Source organism: Meleagris gallopavo, chromosome 22, assembly GCF_905368555.1.
Source record: "Meleagris gallopavo chromosome 22, MGAL_WU_HG_1.1, whole genome shotgun sequence".
Lineage (NCBI taxonomy): Eukaryota > Metazoa > Chordata > Aves > Galliformes > Phasianidae > Meleagris > Meleagris gallopavo.
Window position 1 is genome coordinate 958339 of NC_139425.1, and position 18909 is coordinate 977247.

At 52.4% G+C, this 18909-nt stretch overlaps 1 protein-coding gene and 1 non-coding gene across 2 annotated transcripts in view; one reads left to right on the forward strand and one right to left on the reverse strand.

Moving 5' to 3' along the window:
• Window positions 1–9423, reverse strand: part of LOC100539630 (rho GTPase-activating protein 39-like) — a 41753-nt gene extending 32330 nt beyond the window's left edge. Inside the window, exon 1 of the mRNA XM_085241474.1 lies at window positions 9238–9423. Within this exon, the coding sequence (XP_085097600.1) occupies window positions 9238–9248 (11 nt within the window). The 5' untranslated portion in view covers window positions 9249–9423. The remainder of the gene's footprint in view (window positions 1–9237) is intronic.
• Window positions 9424–17673: 8250 nt separating this feature from the next.
• On the forward strand, window positions 17674–17745 carry TRNAE-UUC (transfer RNA glutamic acid (anticodon UUC)). The gene has a single exon. It is a non-coding gene; the product is annotated as a tRNA-Glu (tRNA).
• Window positions 17746–18909: the final 1164 nt, after the last annotated feature.

Sequence of the window (18909 nt, forward strand, 5' to 3'; positions counted from 1 at the left end):
CTCTTCTCCACAAGATCCCCATGTTCCAGCAGGTCCATGAGGAAGGGCTTGCCTTTACAGGAAGGCTGCTAACCTTTTCCAATAGGCTGCACTTGGCCATGTCTGCAGTAATCTTGTGCTTTAACACAATCACTCACGCACCTGAGGTAAGATCTAGAGCTCTGCAGCCCCCATCGCCCTCCTGCAGCCCTTCTCCAGCAATGCCATGGGACCTGGCACATACCTCCCAGACTTTGTTCTTTAAAAATCGCCATCCATTCTTCAGCATCAATTTCTACAATATTGAGGGCACTTAACGAACAGTATACCCACAAAAATATCCCAACCATTTCATATTTAAGATCCTACAGCACTCTTGAGTCAATGCTATGTGTTCCTTAGCTTCTTATCAGCTCCTCCGTTTGCTTTAAAGCCACTTCTATTGATATTCAACACAAGACATCTTCTCAGACAGCTCTTTTACACAGGGCTTCTAATCTTCTGTGCTACAAAGCTCCTCCACAGGAGTCAAGATGGCCAAAATGGTTTTGATTTTCTGTGATGGCTTTATCTTCTGTGACTCCCACACTCTCCTGCTGCGATGCCTCCAAAAGATTTCTGATGCAACTGTACAAACATAAATCACTTTTATTCTTCAAAAGTCGTATTTTGGCCTACCACATTTTATTTTTACGCATAACATGGTGCAATGTATACCTGTCCTTCATACAGAATGACAGAATGTCAGGAATTTGAAGTTTTATCACCTTGTATGAATACAGCATGCCCTTTTTGACCAACATCCTTTTCATTCCACCAGTCCTTTCCCCTGCCAATTTCCTTCTCTTTCTTTCAATGGGAAAAAAAAGTATTTGATCTTTTCTTGCTGGAGGTATCCATTCCTCCTGAGCTGCCAATGCCATCCCCAAATAACTCTCATACCACCTCCACTCCTATCAGCTTCTCAGCAGCAGGACAGAGCCGTACAAGGCAGGCCAGCACCAGGGCTCTGACAAGGCTGCCACAGGAGGAAGCCCCATTTAGCAGGTTCAGGGGTGAGTGCCAGTTCTGTGGCAGAGCAGACAAGTCTCATCAACTCTATTAACGCTGCTCATCACATCCCTTGGCTTAGAGTTACGCTGGCTGCTCCCGGACACGTATGTACCGATTTTCCAGTAGTAATTCCACATGCCCTGTTCCCAGATGCCCAAAGTGAGACATCTGCAGCTTCTGCCATGGATGCTGGGCCAGGCAGGACAGCACCAAGGGCAACCCCAGCTCTACATGCCCCACACCACCAGCAGCTCCAGCCTGGAGCTCCTCCCGCATGCTCAGCACAGCTGTGCACAGAGTAGTGCCTATGCCAGGGCCCATGTGGCTCCTGCTGAGGTCCTGGGGGAGATGCGAGGCCGGTCCGGCTGCCAGCACACTGCAGAGCAGGCTCAGGCAGGGACAGCTTTGAATTTAAAAGTCACCAATCAATTTTTGCCTGAAGCAAAAAGGATTCTCATCTCCCAGCTGCTCATTGCTTTTCTTGATGTCTTCTGTCACCGTTCAGCAGGTGCTGACTTGAAAGAGATGAAGGCCGGTGCCCCTGCAGCTCCTGCTCAACACGGAGCTGAGGGACAGGGCTGCACACTGCACCCCAGTACCACAGCTGCACTGCCCTTCATCCTCCATCCTGGGTGCCCACAGACAGCCTCGCCTTCACCGAGAGCAGCCAGCACAGACACCCCGGGCAGCACAAGGCCACCTGCGCTCATGGAAGGGCCTCCCCCAGGGAAGGGACACCCCGTGCCTCGCTGCTTCAGCCTGTGGGCTCCAGGGCACAGAGCGGTGCCGGAATGGCAGTTTTGGGGAACTAATTAATTCACATCTACAACCCCATCAAATCCTTGCCAGGAGACGACAGAAAGTGCAGCTTCCAACCCAGGACCAGCTGGGAGCAGAGGGCAGGAAAGCAGCACTATAGCAGCCCTGTGAGAAATCTAGCCGTGCTCTGAACAGCCCCGAATGTTCACCTTGAAGAAATGGCCACTACTGCAAATAGCAGAGGTTCTAATTAAATGTGTGCGCCTTTTCAAGGAATGGCTAGCATTTTGGGGCCTGGCCTCTGTTCCCAGCAGGCACCAAAGCAAGAAAGGACACAGCAGTCCAGCCGATGCCACCAGCTGTGGGGAAATTCTATTTCAGCGCCCCGAGTACAAAATACACACGGTGTCCCATTTGGGAGCATCTCCTGAAACTGTGCTCTTCCTCAAAGTGCCTCCAGTGCAGGAGGAAACCCAGAAACACAGCATGCAGCCCAGAGCTCCCAAGCCTAGCAGGAGCGAGCGCTTCTGTCACCCACTCCTGCATTTTGTGTTCAACTCCAAGCTATTACACCAAGCTGTGTGGCAGTCACCCAGCTCTCAACCCTTTTTAGCCTGAGATCTTCACTTCATGTTTTGGAAAAAGACAAAGCTTCCCTCTACCCTTCAGCAAGCTCATCCTGCACCAACAACACACAGTTACTGAGAAACTGCTGCCACTGCAAGTGCATACAAACAGCTCATGCAGCTGAACAGAAGCTTTTCCCTATCCAAACGGAGACAAAAGTGATTTCATCCCTCCAAAACCAAACAAAGTACAAGCACACAGGCACAGTGGGGGGAACAGGCACAGGCAGCACCGGCAGACATTGCACTGCATGCCGAGAAGCCACTCATGGAAGGTCCAGGCAGGAGATGTGGGGCCAGAGAGACTCAAGTGACACCTCCTCCTACACGGCACTCCTCCAGCCCTGCTCACTTCAGCAACAAGAGCCACTCCAACAGGAGATCCCAGCAAAGCAGCTTTACCCCTGAGCTGTGCGTTTGGGCATTTGAGGGCCAAGTTTCCACAGAGTACCTGAAGTGTCCTCTGTGGCACAAGGTTGGACAGAGGGACCACAGGATATGATCATGACTTGGCACTTTCAGAGAAAAGCTCTCAGCTCAAGCTTTAACAGCAACTTTAATCCCACCTCCCTCCGCTGCTTCCCCACACTCCTTCCACACCGTGCCTTCCCAGCACCATAACGAAACCATGCTCCCCAAACTGTGCCCAAACTCATGTAGCTTACAAATGAAATAAGCAGCCGGTTTTCCCTTGCTTTTGTGAGCCATCCCTTCTCTTTGGAGAAGGCTTCAGTCTCCAAAACCTCAAACTGGGGTATAAGACTTCATTTTAATTTACAGCTCCAGCAAATTCAGCAGAGCTGACGGGACACCCTCAGCAGCTTCTAAACCCACAGTACAGAAAGGAGCACAATGCTGGCTTTCCATCCTCATTTTCAGTGATTTTAACACCAATTTTGTGAAAATTACAGTACCTTTATTCCAGTACCAAGAGTTTTCAAGTTGAAATCATAACCCTCTGCTATTAGCACTCTTCACTGGTGAAGCCCAAGGGGGGCAGAGCACCAACCCAGACACAAAGCTGCAGCCCCAACACCACACCCTTCACATCCCTCCTCTGTACCACAACCCAGTCAGTCACACAATAACAAGACAACCCATTGCATTAGGACAGTTCAAATCACTAAGAGAACATGCCACCGTATCCGACGTACGCAGCATCTGTCCTTAGGCAGGCAATAAGCACTTCTTGTGCCAGACACGCACCCAGCGAACTCAGACTCGCTCCAGGCTGTGCACCCTCACATCCCTTTCTTCACTTGCTGTTGATTCATCACCAAGAATTCATAAAACACCCAGAGTTGCTCTGCTCACCATAGCTTGGAGCAATGGAAGGCTTAATAAAAAAAATAAAAATACATAATAATAAAAGAAATAGAGCCCAAGCCTAATCGCTATAGCTAGGGAACAAAGAGCTAAGACGGTGTGCCTGATGCACAGCCAGATACTGGTAGTTATCAGGACAACCAAAGAACTACAGTATCTATAAAGAGGAAGCAGACATACCAGGATAATACTAAAGAAAGCATTTGCAGTTTTACGACAAGCTAAGCATGTCGAAACCAAAAGCTGGAAGTTGAGCCACTGTTTAAACACATGTGAAGGGAGCCTGGATAGCAGCAGTCAGCCATCCAGCAGCAGGACTCAGCCATGCTTCCTTCCTGGAACAAACAAGGTACCTGTTACCTCCCACACCACCCCAAATGCACAGCAGGGGAACAGTGCTGCACAAGCAGGTTAAGAGGGGAAGTAACAGGCACCAGAACAGCCGGTTGCAGCCAGCAAACCTGGGCCAGGAGCAATTGGCTGGAGCAGCCCCAAAAGCTGTCGTCAACAGCCAGTGAGGAGGTAACACTGCGCAGCACTGCTTCATCCCCAGGGTCTGTGCTTAATTACTTCACCTTCGAGTTTCCAATTATAACTCCTTTTTTGGCTTCACTTTGTTACTGAAAGAATTTCGTGACAACCCATCCTTCTTTTAAAGCAAGTCCTGGCTGCTGCTATACGTGAAAAGTTGTGTGCAATGCCTTGTGATGCCTGTAGTCAAACACAGCACCGCTGAACCTCACCTGGTTGAAGACTTGTTGAGCATGCTCCCAATTTAGACAGCACTGGGTTTCTCTTAGTATCACAAGTGACAGAGACGTAAGAAAAAAAAAAAAAAAACAACAAAAAACAGACCTATAGAAGAATGAAGAAGTTATTCTTGCTTTATCTCTGATAGACAGCAACTGGCCCTCTGAGAAGACACAAAACCCCACTACACTGCAACTTTTTTCTTCCTCTCATGGGTTTCCAGCCAGAAAGCAGCAACCTTGTTTGCCCAGGTAGGAAGTGGCCCCATCTGCCAAAGCAAAGTGCCTTATGGCAGCATCCCACATCTGCCAAGTTACACACAAGCGAGCCCAGGGCAGGTTTGTTTGTTCTTAGTAGATCATAAACCCTGTAGCTAAGGAAAAGGTCAGTTTAGAGGGGCCCAGCAGCACCCTGCTCCAAGCTGGAACAGCACATGTGGGAGCAGGGTGCTTGTTGTCATCCTTGACTCATCTCACATCAGAGACTTTCCATCTAGGACGGCGAAGTACAGCAAGAGCTCAGCTCATGGATCCACTGCGGAGGATCAGCCTTCTATTTGCCTTCAGTGACTGAAAAGATGTTGATAAACCTCTGTTTTAGAAGTTTTGTGATCTGGGTCTTCAGCATCCCCATTAAAAGCTTCCCAAACCTCTTTGGGTTATCACACAGCCGAAACAATGCCAGCTGACAATGTGTAGAGAAGAACACCTAGGACAGTACCCAGGATACATCTGTTAACCCCTACACAGGAATCTGCTGGTCAGTATTCAGCTGGAAATATAAAAAAGTGCTATTCCTTACATCAGTAACCTCAAGCACTTGGAACAGTAATTAGGACGAGAGAATATACCCCAAAATTATATTTTTTAGATTTTCCCACGCGGGAAAGACGGATTGCAGGAAAAACACCAAGCACAAAAAAATTTATCTTGACTAGAGTGTCTAGTTCCAGATGTGTGAGCCAGATGGACCCCACTCTGCTGCTCCAGTTGGTTTTTGGAGAAGGAGGAAAGCATTAACTGCTTCAAGAAGTTGCACAAAGCAGAAAACTACTCTTCCCCATGAAATGTGTGAAAAATAAATCAGAGCGCTTGCTTCATCAGACACTCATGACTGAGCTCTGAAGAGGTACAATAAACTGCTTGATCATTACAGCCACTTTTCCCACAAGTAAACTGCCTCTCTGCTTACCTGGACAGAGAGGAATTAACATCAAATATGTAAATTACAACAGTAGAGCTTGGAAACCCTCTAGGAATCCAGCTAAAACCAGATCCCAATGTCTGCTCTGGAATTTATTTTTATTACAAACAAGAGGTGCTTCACTAACTACTCAAATCCGCCTGGAGGGCTTTTTAAAGGAGACATGTCACAACAAGGCACAAATTATTGTACTCTATCTGAAAAGGACTGTTCAAGCCTAAATAGAACACTTCAAAATCTGACGTATTTACTTGATGAAAGCTTTCTAGCATCTCCTAATTGCATCACCCACCAAGGAAGCCACTTGGGTAGTACAACAGGAATGGAAGCGCTGGGAAAGGAGACCACAGAGAAGGAGGAAATGCTGCTTCTTTCCTTTGAACTTCTGATTAGTTACCATCAGAAGAGTCTGGTGTGTCTGACGGTGTTTCTCAAAGACCAGGCTTTATCTGCATAGACACACACTAAAGCGACAGATCCACCCTCAGGGCCAGCAGCAGGGCCTGCTGAGAGCAGCTGGGAAGGGACAGCACTCACGGTGGACAAGAGGAGCACCTCGTTCTGCACAGCCTGCACCCCCTCCGCCCCCTGCCCACCAGCAGAGCCACTGGAGAGAAAGCATCCCCCCGCTTCCACCTACAGCCAGTCGGTCTTCCTGTCGTAAACCACCACATCCCGAGTAAATCACACTGGCACTCTCACTAACGGCTCCAGCAGCACACTCCGTGGGGCAGGGGTCAGCTGCTGATAACCTCCGACACCTGTGCTTATCTCTGAGAAAGCACAGACCTTACTAACCTGGCTCACTTAAGGCACGGACCGGAGCGCTCAGCCAGGAATAGGCTCACCCAGCAGACGAGCGTGGGATAAGCTGCTGGGAGCAGAAGCTTCTCCTGCGGTCACGGCTCACTACAGAGAAGACATTTATTTATTCAGGGACTTACGTAAGACAGCTAAGATGAGCATGAAGCAGAACAGGGCTCTCAGAGCCCGTCAGAGGATGCGCGCGGGGACCCGGGCTGAACACCAGCAGGAGGTTCAGATGCTCTGTCAAAACCAGAAGAGCCCTCGACCGCAAAGCCACAAGTGAGCGCTGCCGCAGGAGCCAGCCCACGGTGCTGGGGAGGCTGCCGGGCTGCGGGCGCTTTCACTCACTGCTAAATTAAAGCTGCTGGGAAAACAACACCAAAAAGAAAAAAAAAAAACAACCCCACGCAAGCTAGTCTAGTTCTGGTATTTGAAAGCATATTAAACCCTGAATTAATTAGCTCCAACAAACTCATTACTCAGGATACTGAGATTTAACAGCAAAATTAAGAGCCTTACTTTCAGTATCATTGTAATCAGAATGTAAAGTGCAGGAATCCTTTTTATTTGGCATTAATCAGATTAAAAGGGCAGCAGACCTGCAGGTTTCCCACCAAACAAGTGCCCTTGGTGGCACCCGAGGCGATCCTTCTCCCCACCCAGCAGGGCGCACAGCCCAGCACTCTGCACCATCTCCTCGTGTGCTTCCTGGGGATCCTTGGTTCCAACAGCCAAAACCACGCCGAGCAATGCCAGCACCGAGCTGAACAGCCTGCTTCTCAGGGCTAAAATGGCAACCAAACCACACGCTTACCAGTGCATTTACCTATCAAGAAATACATACATGACTCATCTTTTCACAATTTCAAAGGAACTCCTCGTGAATATTCATTAAGCCATACTGCTGGGGGAAAAGGAGGGGGAAAAAAGACAAGGAAAGCCCCATGGGTCAAAAAAAGCCAGAATCCTACAGTAGCTGATGCTTCCTTATCTTTCATTACAGAAGCAATTCCATCAGAGTCGATTTGGATCATACAGTCCTACTCTCAGTCTCCCAGTGGTGCTGCCGGATCCTTTCCTGGAGCTTTATTGGGAAAAAAGGCAGCCATTTCTGGTATACGAGCCTTCACCTGTTTACCACAGCAGGCAGCTGCCCCGATCCTATAAAGCTGGCCCCAGAGGAATGCCTCAAAGCTCAAACACAAATATACAGAAACTTGCAAGGTTTCCTTACCCAATGAGTGAGCTGCTCAGCACAGCAGCCTCAGTCTCTCCTTCCTCCACTCTCACAGCAGGGCACGCGTTTTTGAGATCAGGTACATAAGCTGAATGGGACACATCTGCCCCTAAAGTAGGGCAGCATCAAGTGAACCAGATTCCGCACTCTGGTTGGCACACCAGATGCGCAAGTCTTATGCAAGGTTTTCAGCTGCAAATCCAGTAACTGTCAGGCTGAAAGCAGCCTTTGCAACACAAGGAGGGCCATAAAATTCTCCTGGTTACAAAATGCACCAGGCCAGCACACATGGATTCCCCTCCAGTTCATGTGCTTCCAGCTAAGGCCAAGACATCTGTTTCGGCTAAGCAAACCTGTTGTGAATACCAAAGGCATGTGAGCTATCCCACCAAAAACCTGGCTGCAAAATCCACATTCCTACAACCCGCCCCGATCTCAGCATCGCTCCAAAGAGCCTCGATCCAACCGACAGGAAAGAGCTCATCGACCCGGCAAACAACGCACCAGGGAGCACCCCATGGGCAGCAGGGACGGGACAGGAGCAGCGGCACGAGGAGCAGAGCCGGGCCGGCCCAGAGCTCTGTGGTTCTATGGGGTCCGTGCCCCTAAAGGAGCACCCTGCATCCCCGAGCCCCATCGCTGCCAGCAGCGCAGGCAGAAGCGGTGCCGATGACGGCTGCGGGCAGACGCGGGGCTCAACCCCGTGCTGCCGGCTGGCTCCGGATGAATGCCGGTGTGCCGCAGCCCCTCTCGGGGGATGCGTGATGCCTCCAGGACACGTCCCTGCTAACTAACAGGAACCGCTGCGGGAAGAGAAGTGAAAGAGGCAGAAAAACTTCACACTCCGGAGGAATACTGTTAGTTCCCAGCGCCTCGCACCGAGCCGCCGGGCAGCGCGCCAGCACGGCTCTCCCTGCTCTCCCCCAGACAAAGAGGAGCGAGCGGCCAGCCGAGAGCCGCTGCCCTGGGGAGCGCGGAGCTCGCAGGAATGTCCGATCGCTCCGAGCCCTTCACGTCGGAAGGCAGCAACGGCGGCGGCATCGGCACGGCCCGCGGAATCCGACTCAGGCCGAACCTCACGGCCGCGGGACCTCCGCCGGGACGGGGCGATTCGGGACAGCCACGGAACCACTGCGGGGGGTGGGGGAGGAGCGGGCCCAGGTGAACCCCCGGGATCCCGGCTGCGCCTCTCCGGCAAGAAGCGCAACAGCCGCTCCCTCGCCGGGGCAGGAAACCCGCCCTGAACCGCGCCCGGTCCCGCGGAGCCCCGCACTGCGCGGCCGCTCGCACCCGCAGCCGCAGCCCGCTCCCACCGCGGGGCCGAGCGCGGCCGCACCCGGGACCGCCCGATCACAAGCCGCGAGCGGGCGAGGAGCGCGGCCGGGGCACGACGGGGGCTCCAGGACGGCCGCCCTCCACCCGCGGCTCGGCTCGGCTCTGCCTCGCCGGGCTCTGGGCACGGCCCCGTCCCTCAACAGGTGGAGCCGCCGCACTCACCTCTCCGCCATGGCCCGCGCCGCCGCCCGGCTCTGCCCGCAGTGGGCAGGATGTGTAACCCGACCCGCCGCCCCGCCCCGCCGCTCGGCGCTGCCGCCGGGACCCCCCGGCCGCTCCCCGGGTCCCTCTGCCGGGGGCCGCCGCGCCGCGCTGGGCCGGGGCGAGGGCGGGGCGAGGCGAGGCGAGGCGAGGCGAGGCGAGGCGGGGCGGGCGGCCGTGCCCGGCGCAGCTCGGGACCCAAGCAGCCGTGGGGCCCGCGGGCCGAGGGCAGCCCCTGGCGGCGGCAGAGGGCGCTTCGGGAGCGGAGCGGAGCTGCGCTTGCCGCCCGCGCGTCCACCTCGGGCGGTCGATCCGGGTGGGATGCGGGGTGCCCGGTGACATGGAGCAGGGAGAGAAGGGCCTGCTGAGGGAGAACGGGGGCCCAGCGGGAGCCGCGGGGCTCTGGCAGCAGCACGGAGCGATGGGGTGCGGTGTCTCCAGAAATCAGCTGTGGGACCGCGTTCTGTTCTGCTGTAAAATGAAGCTTCACTGTGAGCGACTGTGCCTTTTCCACGAGGGAACGAAAATCCCCTCTGGGAAATGGCAAAGCCTTGTGGGCTGAGAGGTGCGGTGCCACGGAGCGCTGCTCCCTGCGGGGCTGTCAGACGCGGGCACTTTGGGCATCCATACAGCAGAGCTGTGCCGTGTGCCCATGGGGCCCGTGCCACATCACGTCTGTCCGGATGAGGATTTCTGTGTCTATCAGCACCGGCAGCCCAGCCAAGGCCGGCTCCACACTTCACATGTCAGCCGTCGGCATGCTGACAACAGCAACTCAGAGACCTCGAGACAAGGCAGAGGTCTGACATCCTGTGAATAGGAGTGCTGCAAAGCGTTGAGCCCTGCTTGGTCAGCACAGCCTTGGCAGCACCACTTGGAGAACATCACCCAGTGGCACAGCAAGGGCCTGTCCCCCAGGGAGGAACAACGCCTGTGGAGGCAAAGCCTCGGGATGCCCGAGCTCCACGGGCTCTGCCCGTGGCAGTGTGAGATGGCAGACACCAGGTGGGCTTTCCCTCCAGCAGAGGGGTCTGTGGGCTCCACACGGCCAGGCGTGACCCCTCTCAGCCCATCAGTGCACACCAGACACAGCCCTTACCGTGCTGCCTCTCTGATGCTGTTTTGGCACTGCTGAATAACTTTGGAGTAACTTAATCTGAAGACATTTGAGCAAAGTCCCCCTGCACTTGTAAATAAAAAATAGAGAGACAGTGAGATCATGGCCGCCTGCTCGCAGGCTGGATTCGGCGCAGATGGAGAGCGGGCCCTGCGGCAGCTCTGCGGACATCCCTGGAGGCACCACGGGGCAGGCAGGATGGGATCAGCACTGCGGGCAGCAAAACTCAGGGCTGGGGCGTGGAGCAGCAGAGGGGAAAAGCAGGAGTTAACACTCAGAATGAAAGTTTCTGGTGTAGCTCTAAACTGTGGTTAACCTGGCAGCTTTCATTGCAGAGTTGCAGATGCTGTCTGCCTTTGCCAATAAAGGCTATACCTGTCCTCTGAGGGACACAGCAAATCTGGGAAAATGCTTACAGCAGCCTGACAGCCTCTGTTCGAGGTAGACTCAGCGTGTAAAAATGTTCGCAGTCTGGTTGACACTGCAGCACTGGCAGGAGCCTCACGAAGACTGAAAATAGCAACTGGGGGTTGGGAGGTCACCGGAGCTGCTGCTGTGGGGACACCAGGAGGAGTGGCACAGCGAGGCTGGGACTTGCACAGGGGCACCGAGCTGCCAGGGCAGGGTTTGACTTTTGGGAGAGCCACAAAGCGCCGGTGGGTGTGAGCTGTGTGTGCTGCTCAGGGAGGAGGAGGCAGATCCTGGAGGGGAAAGATGAACAGCTGAGGGAAAATGGGAGCCTCTGCAGTGGCTCTCCCTGAGGCTTGCGTAGCTCAGGCTTCATGGCTGAGGAAAACTTCTGCCTGGTGCAACGACATAAGGAGGTCCCTCCCGGTGGTGCGGGCAGGTCGCACTGAGGCAGGTACAGGGGATCAGGCCGGCTGGATGCAATGCTGGCCATCAGCACATCCGCGTCAGCAGCAGGAGGTAGACACGAAATGTCTGTAATGGTCTTTGAAAGCGTGGCAAAGACATCACAGTGTCTCTGAGAGCAGACGGTTCTGAACCTCTGGCTCTTTTGCTAGTAATGAAACCACATTTCCCACCAGGCACTGGAAGAAACAGCCTTTGTGAATTGTGAGGCTGTGAACACTGGGTCACTGCAAGATGAATTAAGAGATGTACGACCAACGGTTCCAGGCCAAGGTATCCCCTTGCTGTCCATTCTTGGCTGAAGGACGCTTCCCACAGCTATCGCTGAACAACTGCACAAGGAGCCAGATGCCTGAGATCACACTCAAATGGTTCCTTCAGCTGCTGCTCCTGGGTGGAAGAAGCGGTGCCTGGAGTCGTACACCCACTCCTCTTTTCATGAAGCTGCTCTGCTGACAGACCTGTGCAAACAGTGAACATCAGGAAATTGTCAGGACCTTGCACAAATGCCTTCCTTGCTGCCCCGACCACCGGCAGGCTGTACCCAGGGCCTGGCTCAGCCACTGGTGTGGCTGGTTACCATTGCAGGACCTGCTCTGCTTCTCTGGCATGGTGGGACTGCACCTTCAGCTACAACACTGCTTTGCTTTCACCTCTCCTGCCCCCTCCTAATGCTCTCCAGCACTGTGAGCCCCCAGGGCTGGGATGGGGAGCAGGACCAGGAGCAGCCTGCTCTGCTGCAGCCCCCACACAGGCTCCAGGAAGAAGTAATGCTTTGGATACTGCAGTGCCTAACCCAGGGAGCAGGGCCCACACGTAGCCAGAGGAGCACACTGTGTTTGTATGGCCCCATCTCAGCAGTGGCAGCTCTACCTCTCATCCCTTTCCCTCCCCTTCTGTCTCTTGGTGGCTGTGACGAGTCCCAAGGCAGTGCAGTTTTAAAATGAAAGACCCAAAAGTACAATGTTCCAAGTACCACCAAACCACCTCTTCAAGTGCCTGCACCTGTAGCTGTGGCACAGACAGACGTGGTCAGTGGGCATGGTGGGGCTGGTTGGGGTTGGACTAGAAGATCCTAGAGTTCTTTTGCAACCTTACTGATTCTGTGATTCTAAGATTTCTCACTGTGGGCAGCTCTCTGTTGTACCGGTAATCAAGACAAAGTGTTTGGCTCACCAGGGGTACAGCTTACCCTCCTTGGGGTTTTCAGGGCTTGGCTACACAAAGCCACAGCTGATCAGATGTACCGTCAGTGATGGTCTCCCTTAAGCGAGGGTTTGGGTTAGCAGCCTCCGAAGGTGCCTTCTGACCAACATGCTTCTTATTCCATGGGAGGAGGCTTGAGGTTCAAACTGAACAAAGCAGATGTGAATTCTCCATTATTTTGGAGGAGAGACATCTTCTATAAAATGTCTCAGATCCTTTATTGAACGAGACCAGGTGACCTGGATGCGTGAGCTGCTGGCTGAGGTTCTCTGGATTGTGCACTGTGAGAGTCCTCTTCCAACAAATGGCCTTAGCATGTATGAAGCAAATAAAAAACATCCCTGTTCTTAATTAACCCTGTCTGTATTTTGAAGCTGACTGAAGATATCAAATAGCCCAGGATTGTCACTTGGAAAGAGATAGTAGGAAATATTTGGCCATTTGTAAAAATATGTGGTTTCAAGCAGCAATCAGCAGTTTTTGTTTTTTTTTTTTTATCATGGGCATGATGTAAATATATATAACAAGCCAGATGTCCTGCAATGGGGCTTTTTAAAAATCATCCTGTCCCAATTTTTTCCATCTTACCATCTTTTGCTCCCTTGCAAAGTAAGCAGTCACACTATCACGTTACCAATTGGCAACAGCAGCAGCTGGCTGCAACCCAACCTTAGCAGCATGGGACCAGGAAACAGATGGAACAGCAAATGCTCTTTGTTTCCTCTCTTGCTTTCTAAAACAGATTGTGACTGAAAACACAGAGCAGAGGTTTCTGCCATCTTTCCTGCTTCTGTGGCTCCCTGGCTGCCTGCAAAGCTAAGAGGGGGCTCTGGCAGGGGTATGTGCTCCCCACAGCATGGGAGAGCTCTGCCTTTTTAGAGGGGACTGGGAAGAGGGGAAGAACATCAGAGACAATGATTGCAGGCCCTTAGAGGGGACATAAGGCTGCAGTTGGGTGAGATAGCTGAGCTGAGGACTCCCTATGCTTCGAGTCCTGCTCCTCCTGCTGCTCTTCATTCCTGTGTCCAGATGAGTGAACCACATCAGCTTGTTGAACAGGTCGTAAGCAGGAGTGAGAGGTGTTCTGCCAGGCTGGATGATAAGGCCACCACTGGGCCAGGGGTGAGAGCAGAGCCAGAAACCAGAACTGCACATGAAGGGAGAGAAATGGGGAGGAAGGTGGAGGTTGGAATGCTCCCCAAACCTGTTGTCCTTGGTAATCCTCGCCCCAAAGCTAGGTAGAATTGGACGGGAAGCCGTGCTCTCAAGTTACTTTCTATGAACTAAACCCTCAAGTTTCTGGTAATGATGGTTGGGAAGAAGTCCCCAGCAGGGATGCCCTGCCTTGCTTCAGGACTCCCAGGGTCTCCTGCAAGGCTGGAGCACAGAGAGAACAGAGCAGATGAATTTCTGAAATGAGATGCATCACCTTACCACTAGGTCAGTTAGAGCTTCTAAGGGACTTCTACTCCATAACTGACACCTCCTTGTACACAGTGAGAGCTCTGCTGCTTTCAGTCTGCCCCCTAAGGACTGACCCATCAGCCAAAACACACAGGTGGTTCTCTCTCCCACACAGGGGACGTTATGCACTGTGCATGGGTCGGCTGCATGAGTCCCACCACCAGCTGCAGTACAGTGCCCGGGGCAGGGGATGCTTGCCAGAGGTGGGTGGCCAAGGCTAGCAGTGGGAACAGCAATGTTGTACCCGAGTAGCAACATGACTGGTGATAACATTGGTGTCCCACCACACTTCAGCTCGCTGTTCCCTCTCCTGCCAGGCTTCACAAGCTGCCGGAGCTGTCTGTGTTTGCTGTGGCTGATGGCCATGCCAGGCAATGTAATACTGTGGCAGGTACGTGCCAAGAACGGAGCAGAAAGAACCTGCAAATGCTAAAGCTAATCCTGCAGCCTTGGTTTTTTGTTTGCTTGTTTCGTTTTCTTACAAGCCTTGACAAATTAATTGGGCTACCATTTCTGTGAGAAACACCATCAGAACTCTGGAGATAAAGGAAGAAGGGGATTTATAGGGTCTCCTGCAGCATGCCCATGAGTGCAGAGGCTCTTGCTGGTCCTGTTGTCTCCTAAGCCATCATCCAGAATTCCCCTTAATGCTAAGGGGAGAGCATTACACATTCTCAGTTTTATTCCATTATTCTTGTTATTCTTCGCCATCACAGATAGATTTGCTCCATCTTGTTGCTTGCAGATGTCTCCAACTGAAGTATCTGTAGGTTGCTTTTCTTACCATATTCTTTTGTTAAAATAATGATGACTTTTTTTTAAATGAGGTTAATCCCTTTCACTCAAGATAATGTCTTGAGTCCTGCCTGCACGCTGGCTGTTTACTAATGGCCATACTCATTGATAACATTTTTAAACTGAGTATGAGAAGTGGTTGTTTGCTCTATATCCTTCATCTTGTACTTAATGCATTGAGGACCGGCCATGGTCCTGCAGAAGCCATTGGGAATGGCAGCAAACTCTCTGCTCTACTTTGTAACCACAGGGAGAAGTTATGTTTCTGAACTAGAGATTGCCAGCGCTGCAGTGCCAAACTTTCCTTTTTGCATTTGTTGCACTGACCTACAGAGATCTTCATGATCAGGGCAGCCACGGATGGACATAAGCAGTGGCACTGAAAGAGCCTGCATGGTTACGGGCCCTGCACCAGCTGCAAGCTAACCCTGATGCACGCCCACGCCCAGCGTGACCTCCTGGAGCCACACAAGGATGGGGACGGGTGCCTTTCCAGGTCAGGCAGTGCTGCAACAGTAAGGCCATCCTCATCATCTAACCTGACTGGTGACACAACAGCACTGAAGTCCTTTCTAGCAATGGGGATATGTCCGACTCCAGGGCTGGGGATGAACGGTGCTGGCACAGCAGACACACGGCCTGGTAGTATGAGCTGTTGTCACCTCCCAGGCAGTTTGTACTGTATTCTGTGCTGCACTGGATCTGGCTGGGATGGAGTTAACTCTCTTTTACCAGCCCATATCACACTGTGTTTGGGAATCTGTAAGGAGAGCAGTGTTGATAACACTATGGCAGGTTAGCTGTTGCTGAGCAGAGTCTACACAGTGTGAAGGCCATTTCTTTTTCCACGTGAGTGAGCTGGACACCAGCACACATTGCCTTCCCCAGCTTTCAGGTTCTGCATTTACCCTGTGTGGCCAGTGCAAGCGGTTGCTCCCGCACACTGTTCTTCAGCAGTGATACAGGGATGACTTAGCAAAATCAGCTTTTTGACAGCATTTCCTCCTGAGATGGTCAGCTCAGCCCAAAGGGTGCCGCCAGCTCTGCAAAGACTCCAGGTGGAAGCAGCACGTGCGCTCCCAGAAGCTTTTTAGAGAAGAGCTATTGCCCCCACAGCGCTGCTGGACAGGAATTTATAGAATCCCAGCACTTCTGGGATGGAAAGGCCCCCCCCAGCCCTGCCGTGTGCTGGCTGCCCCCCAGCTCAGGCTGTGCAGCACCCCGCCACGGCCTCGGGCACCTGCAGGGATGGGGCACCCATAGCTCTGGGCAGCAGTGCTGGAGCTCCACTGCCCTGCTGCTCCCAGCCCTGCCCCAGCAGGACAGTTTGAAATGCTGAGATGCAGGTGGTAGTGACACTGCCTGCAAACTCTGAACACAGTTGCTTTATGGGACCACGCAAATGAGGCCTGTTCCCAAAGCACCCACAGTGCAGTGGGACTGTGATGGACATGAATTTCAAAGTTAGAGAACAAGAAAGGTTAAAAGATTTGCATTTGAGTTCTCAACCTGTCCAAGTTTCTCTACCTGTCCTATGACAAAATAAAAAAATGACAACTTAGTTCTTTATGTTTATTGATGATGGCAAATTCTCCTATTCTCTACAGTCATCACACATCTCTGATGCAGCTGGGCAGCATCACTCTCAGCAGACGCATCTGAGCTCAGCCCCGGCCCCTCCTCAAGGCCTGGCCTTCCGTGGTTGTGTGGGATGAACATGAGAGCTCCCCTGCAAACCCAACAGACCCCTTGAAGCAGCATCCCAATAAAGTAACTCATTGCTGGCCCGTATATAGATCCCCAAACTGTTGCTGGATGGTGCGAGTCAGGAGAGGAGAGCTTTCTATAAGAGCAGAGTGCACCCAGGTGAAGGAGCAGCCCTTGGGAGGCCAGAACACAGTGTCTTCTCTGCAGCACAGATGTGTTTACCCAGACAGGTCTGAAGCTGAGGACAGGCAGGCTGATGCACAGAAGCCCAGATCTTGCCACAGCTGTGGCCTCACAGAAACAGGCTCCAACCTTCTCCTGCCGAGGAAGCAGGAGCACGAAGCAGTGCAGCCCTGTGCCCTGCATAGGCCGGGAGCTGCAGCTCTGATCCTGCCAGGAAACAACACCTGCACACATGGGCACATGCAGTTCCACCCGAGCCTTTGGACAGCCTGGAACTTGACTGGGATCTTCTCTACTGGCAAACGGACATGGTCTGCATCAGCTTTGCATCTTTAAGAGCATTTTATCTTTTACTATTTCAGCATCTTTCTTTGCCAAACTTTGCAGCCATTTGAGACTATTCTTAAAATAGTTTTGCTTCTGGTGAAACAAGAGTTTCTTGCAAGCATGTTCTCCATTTGGCTTTTTTTTTTTTTTTTTAATTAGCTCTTTTGGGAGGGATTTCCGTGTTGCTGTTCTTTCAATGATACTGGATCACATTCACGAGGCTCCCGCTCTCACTGAGCTCTCTTACCAGCACGGTTCTGATCGAAGTCCCTCCCACCTCTCAGCACCAATGGCTCACCTCTCCCCAGGCAGCTGCTGCCTGCTGGGATCGCAGACCCCGACTGCATCGCACACTGACACGACCCGGCGTGGGGCTCATTGCAGACTTCGGCTTTCTGCCCCCGCAGCCTCTCCGATCGCCCAGGTACATCCCTGGGACTGGTTTCGAAGAGCGCTCACTATAGTAGCCCTAATACTTGGTTTTTCTGTTTACTCCTATTTATGCTCGGGCTTTCTATCCGCAGGGGCAGTTTTACACGCTGGCAGATTGAGATGAGCCAGGTGCGCTGACTCTGAGCGCCTCGGTCCCCGCTGCCCCCCGGCACGCGGTGGTGGGGCCGCCCGCGTGGTCGGCGCAGCAGTGCGGGGATCCAGCCGGCAGGTGGCACTGCACCGCAGGCGGAGCGCAGGAAGCTGACGCCGCTGCAGAGGTTTCTACCATGCAGTCCCACATGGTCTAGCGGTTAGGATTCCTGGTTTTCACCCAGGCGGCCCGGGTTCGACTCCCGGTGTGGGAAAGCGCAAATGTTTTTGTACTTTAGCTCTTACTTTTTACATTTTTGTCAGTTTTCAAATCTGCGAAAGCTCTCTCAGCATCCACACAGCATCCACGAACGACTTGAATTTCTGCTCCAGACCTCCCCGGGGCCTCCTTGCAGTTGTAATAGCACTGGTGCTCGTAGCGGTGTCACCGTGTCTCTCGCACCGGGCTGTGCCACAAACAATGCATCCTGCAGCACCCAGTGCAGGAATGGCAGCAAGCCTCCCCTGCAAGCCAAGCTCACCCTTATCAATGAACGCTTTTGCTAGGAAATGTCTCAGTGAAAGGAGAACCAGCAGAGTCACACCACTGCTGAGCCCAGCACCATGCGGCGTGATTTGGAACATTCTGATTTGGAAGCCTATAGGCCTGAGTTCTTTGTCCCCCACATTGGTTTAAGTATTTCCATTCACTATGGAAAAAAAAAATAGAGTTTCGGAAGATAAAGTTTGTTTAAATCTTCTCTATAAACTATTCCAGACTCATAAGAGAAAAAAATGCCCTAAATCCAGCCATTTATGCTTGTCTGCTGCTGGCTTCAGTACGAAACCGCTCAGTATTACAGTGTGCTGAGGAATTGGCTCAAACTTATAGCGTGTTACTGAATTAAATGTAAATACAAACATGGCATTTTGTGGTCTTCCAAGGGAAACAAAGCACTATTATATATTGAGACAAGCAGGCTTCATCTCACAAGACACTCGTACTTTTTCCATTAAACCGTTTGCCCCCAAGCTGCTTGCAGACTCTATATGGCAGTCAGCAGTGGCTTGGGCCAAAAGCTGCAAGAGGAGGCCAGGTTACCAACAATCTTAGATGTACCTGGGTCTATGGCAGGCAAAAGGCTGTCAGATATGGGCATCCCTTAACCGGGGAAGGCTTCCTGCAGAAGGGTTCAGCAGTGATACCACCAGGTGCTGTTGGTCTTAAGCCTAAGGAATCCCGTCAGAGCCCTTAGCCAAAGGGAGGAACAGACACCATGAAGACACAGACACTGTAAATCATTACATCAGAAAATCCAGACACAAAGGAACACTGACAGCTTCAACTTCCTGCCCAATACATTTTGCTCTCTTCTACAATAAACAAGCCTAACACTATCCCAAACCATCATCCATTTCACCCAAGACAAGAAAGAACA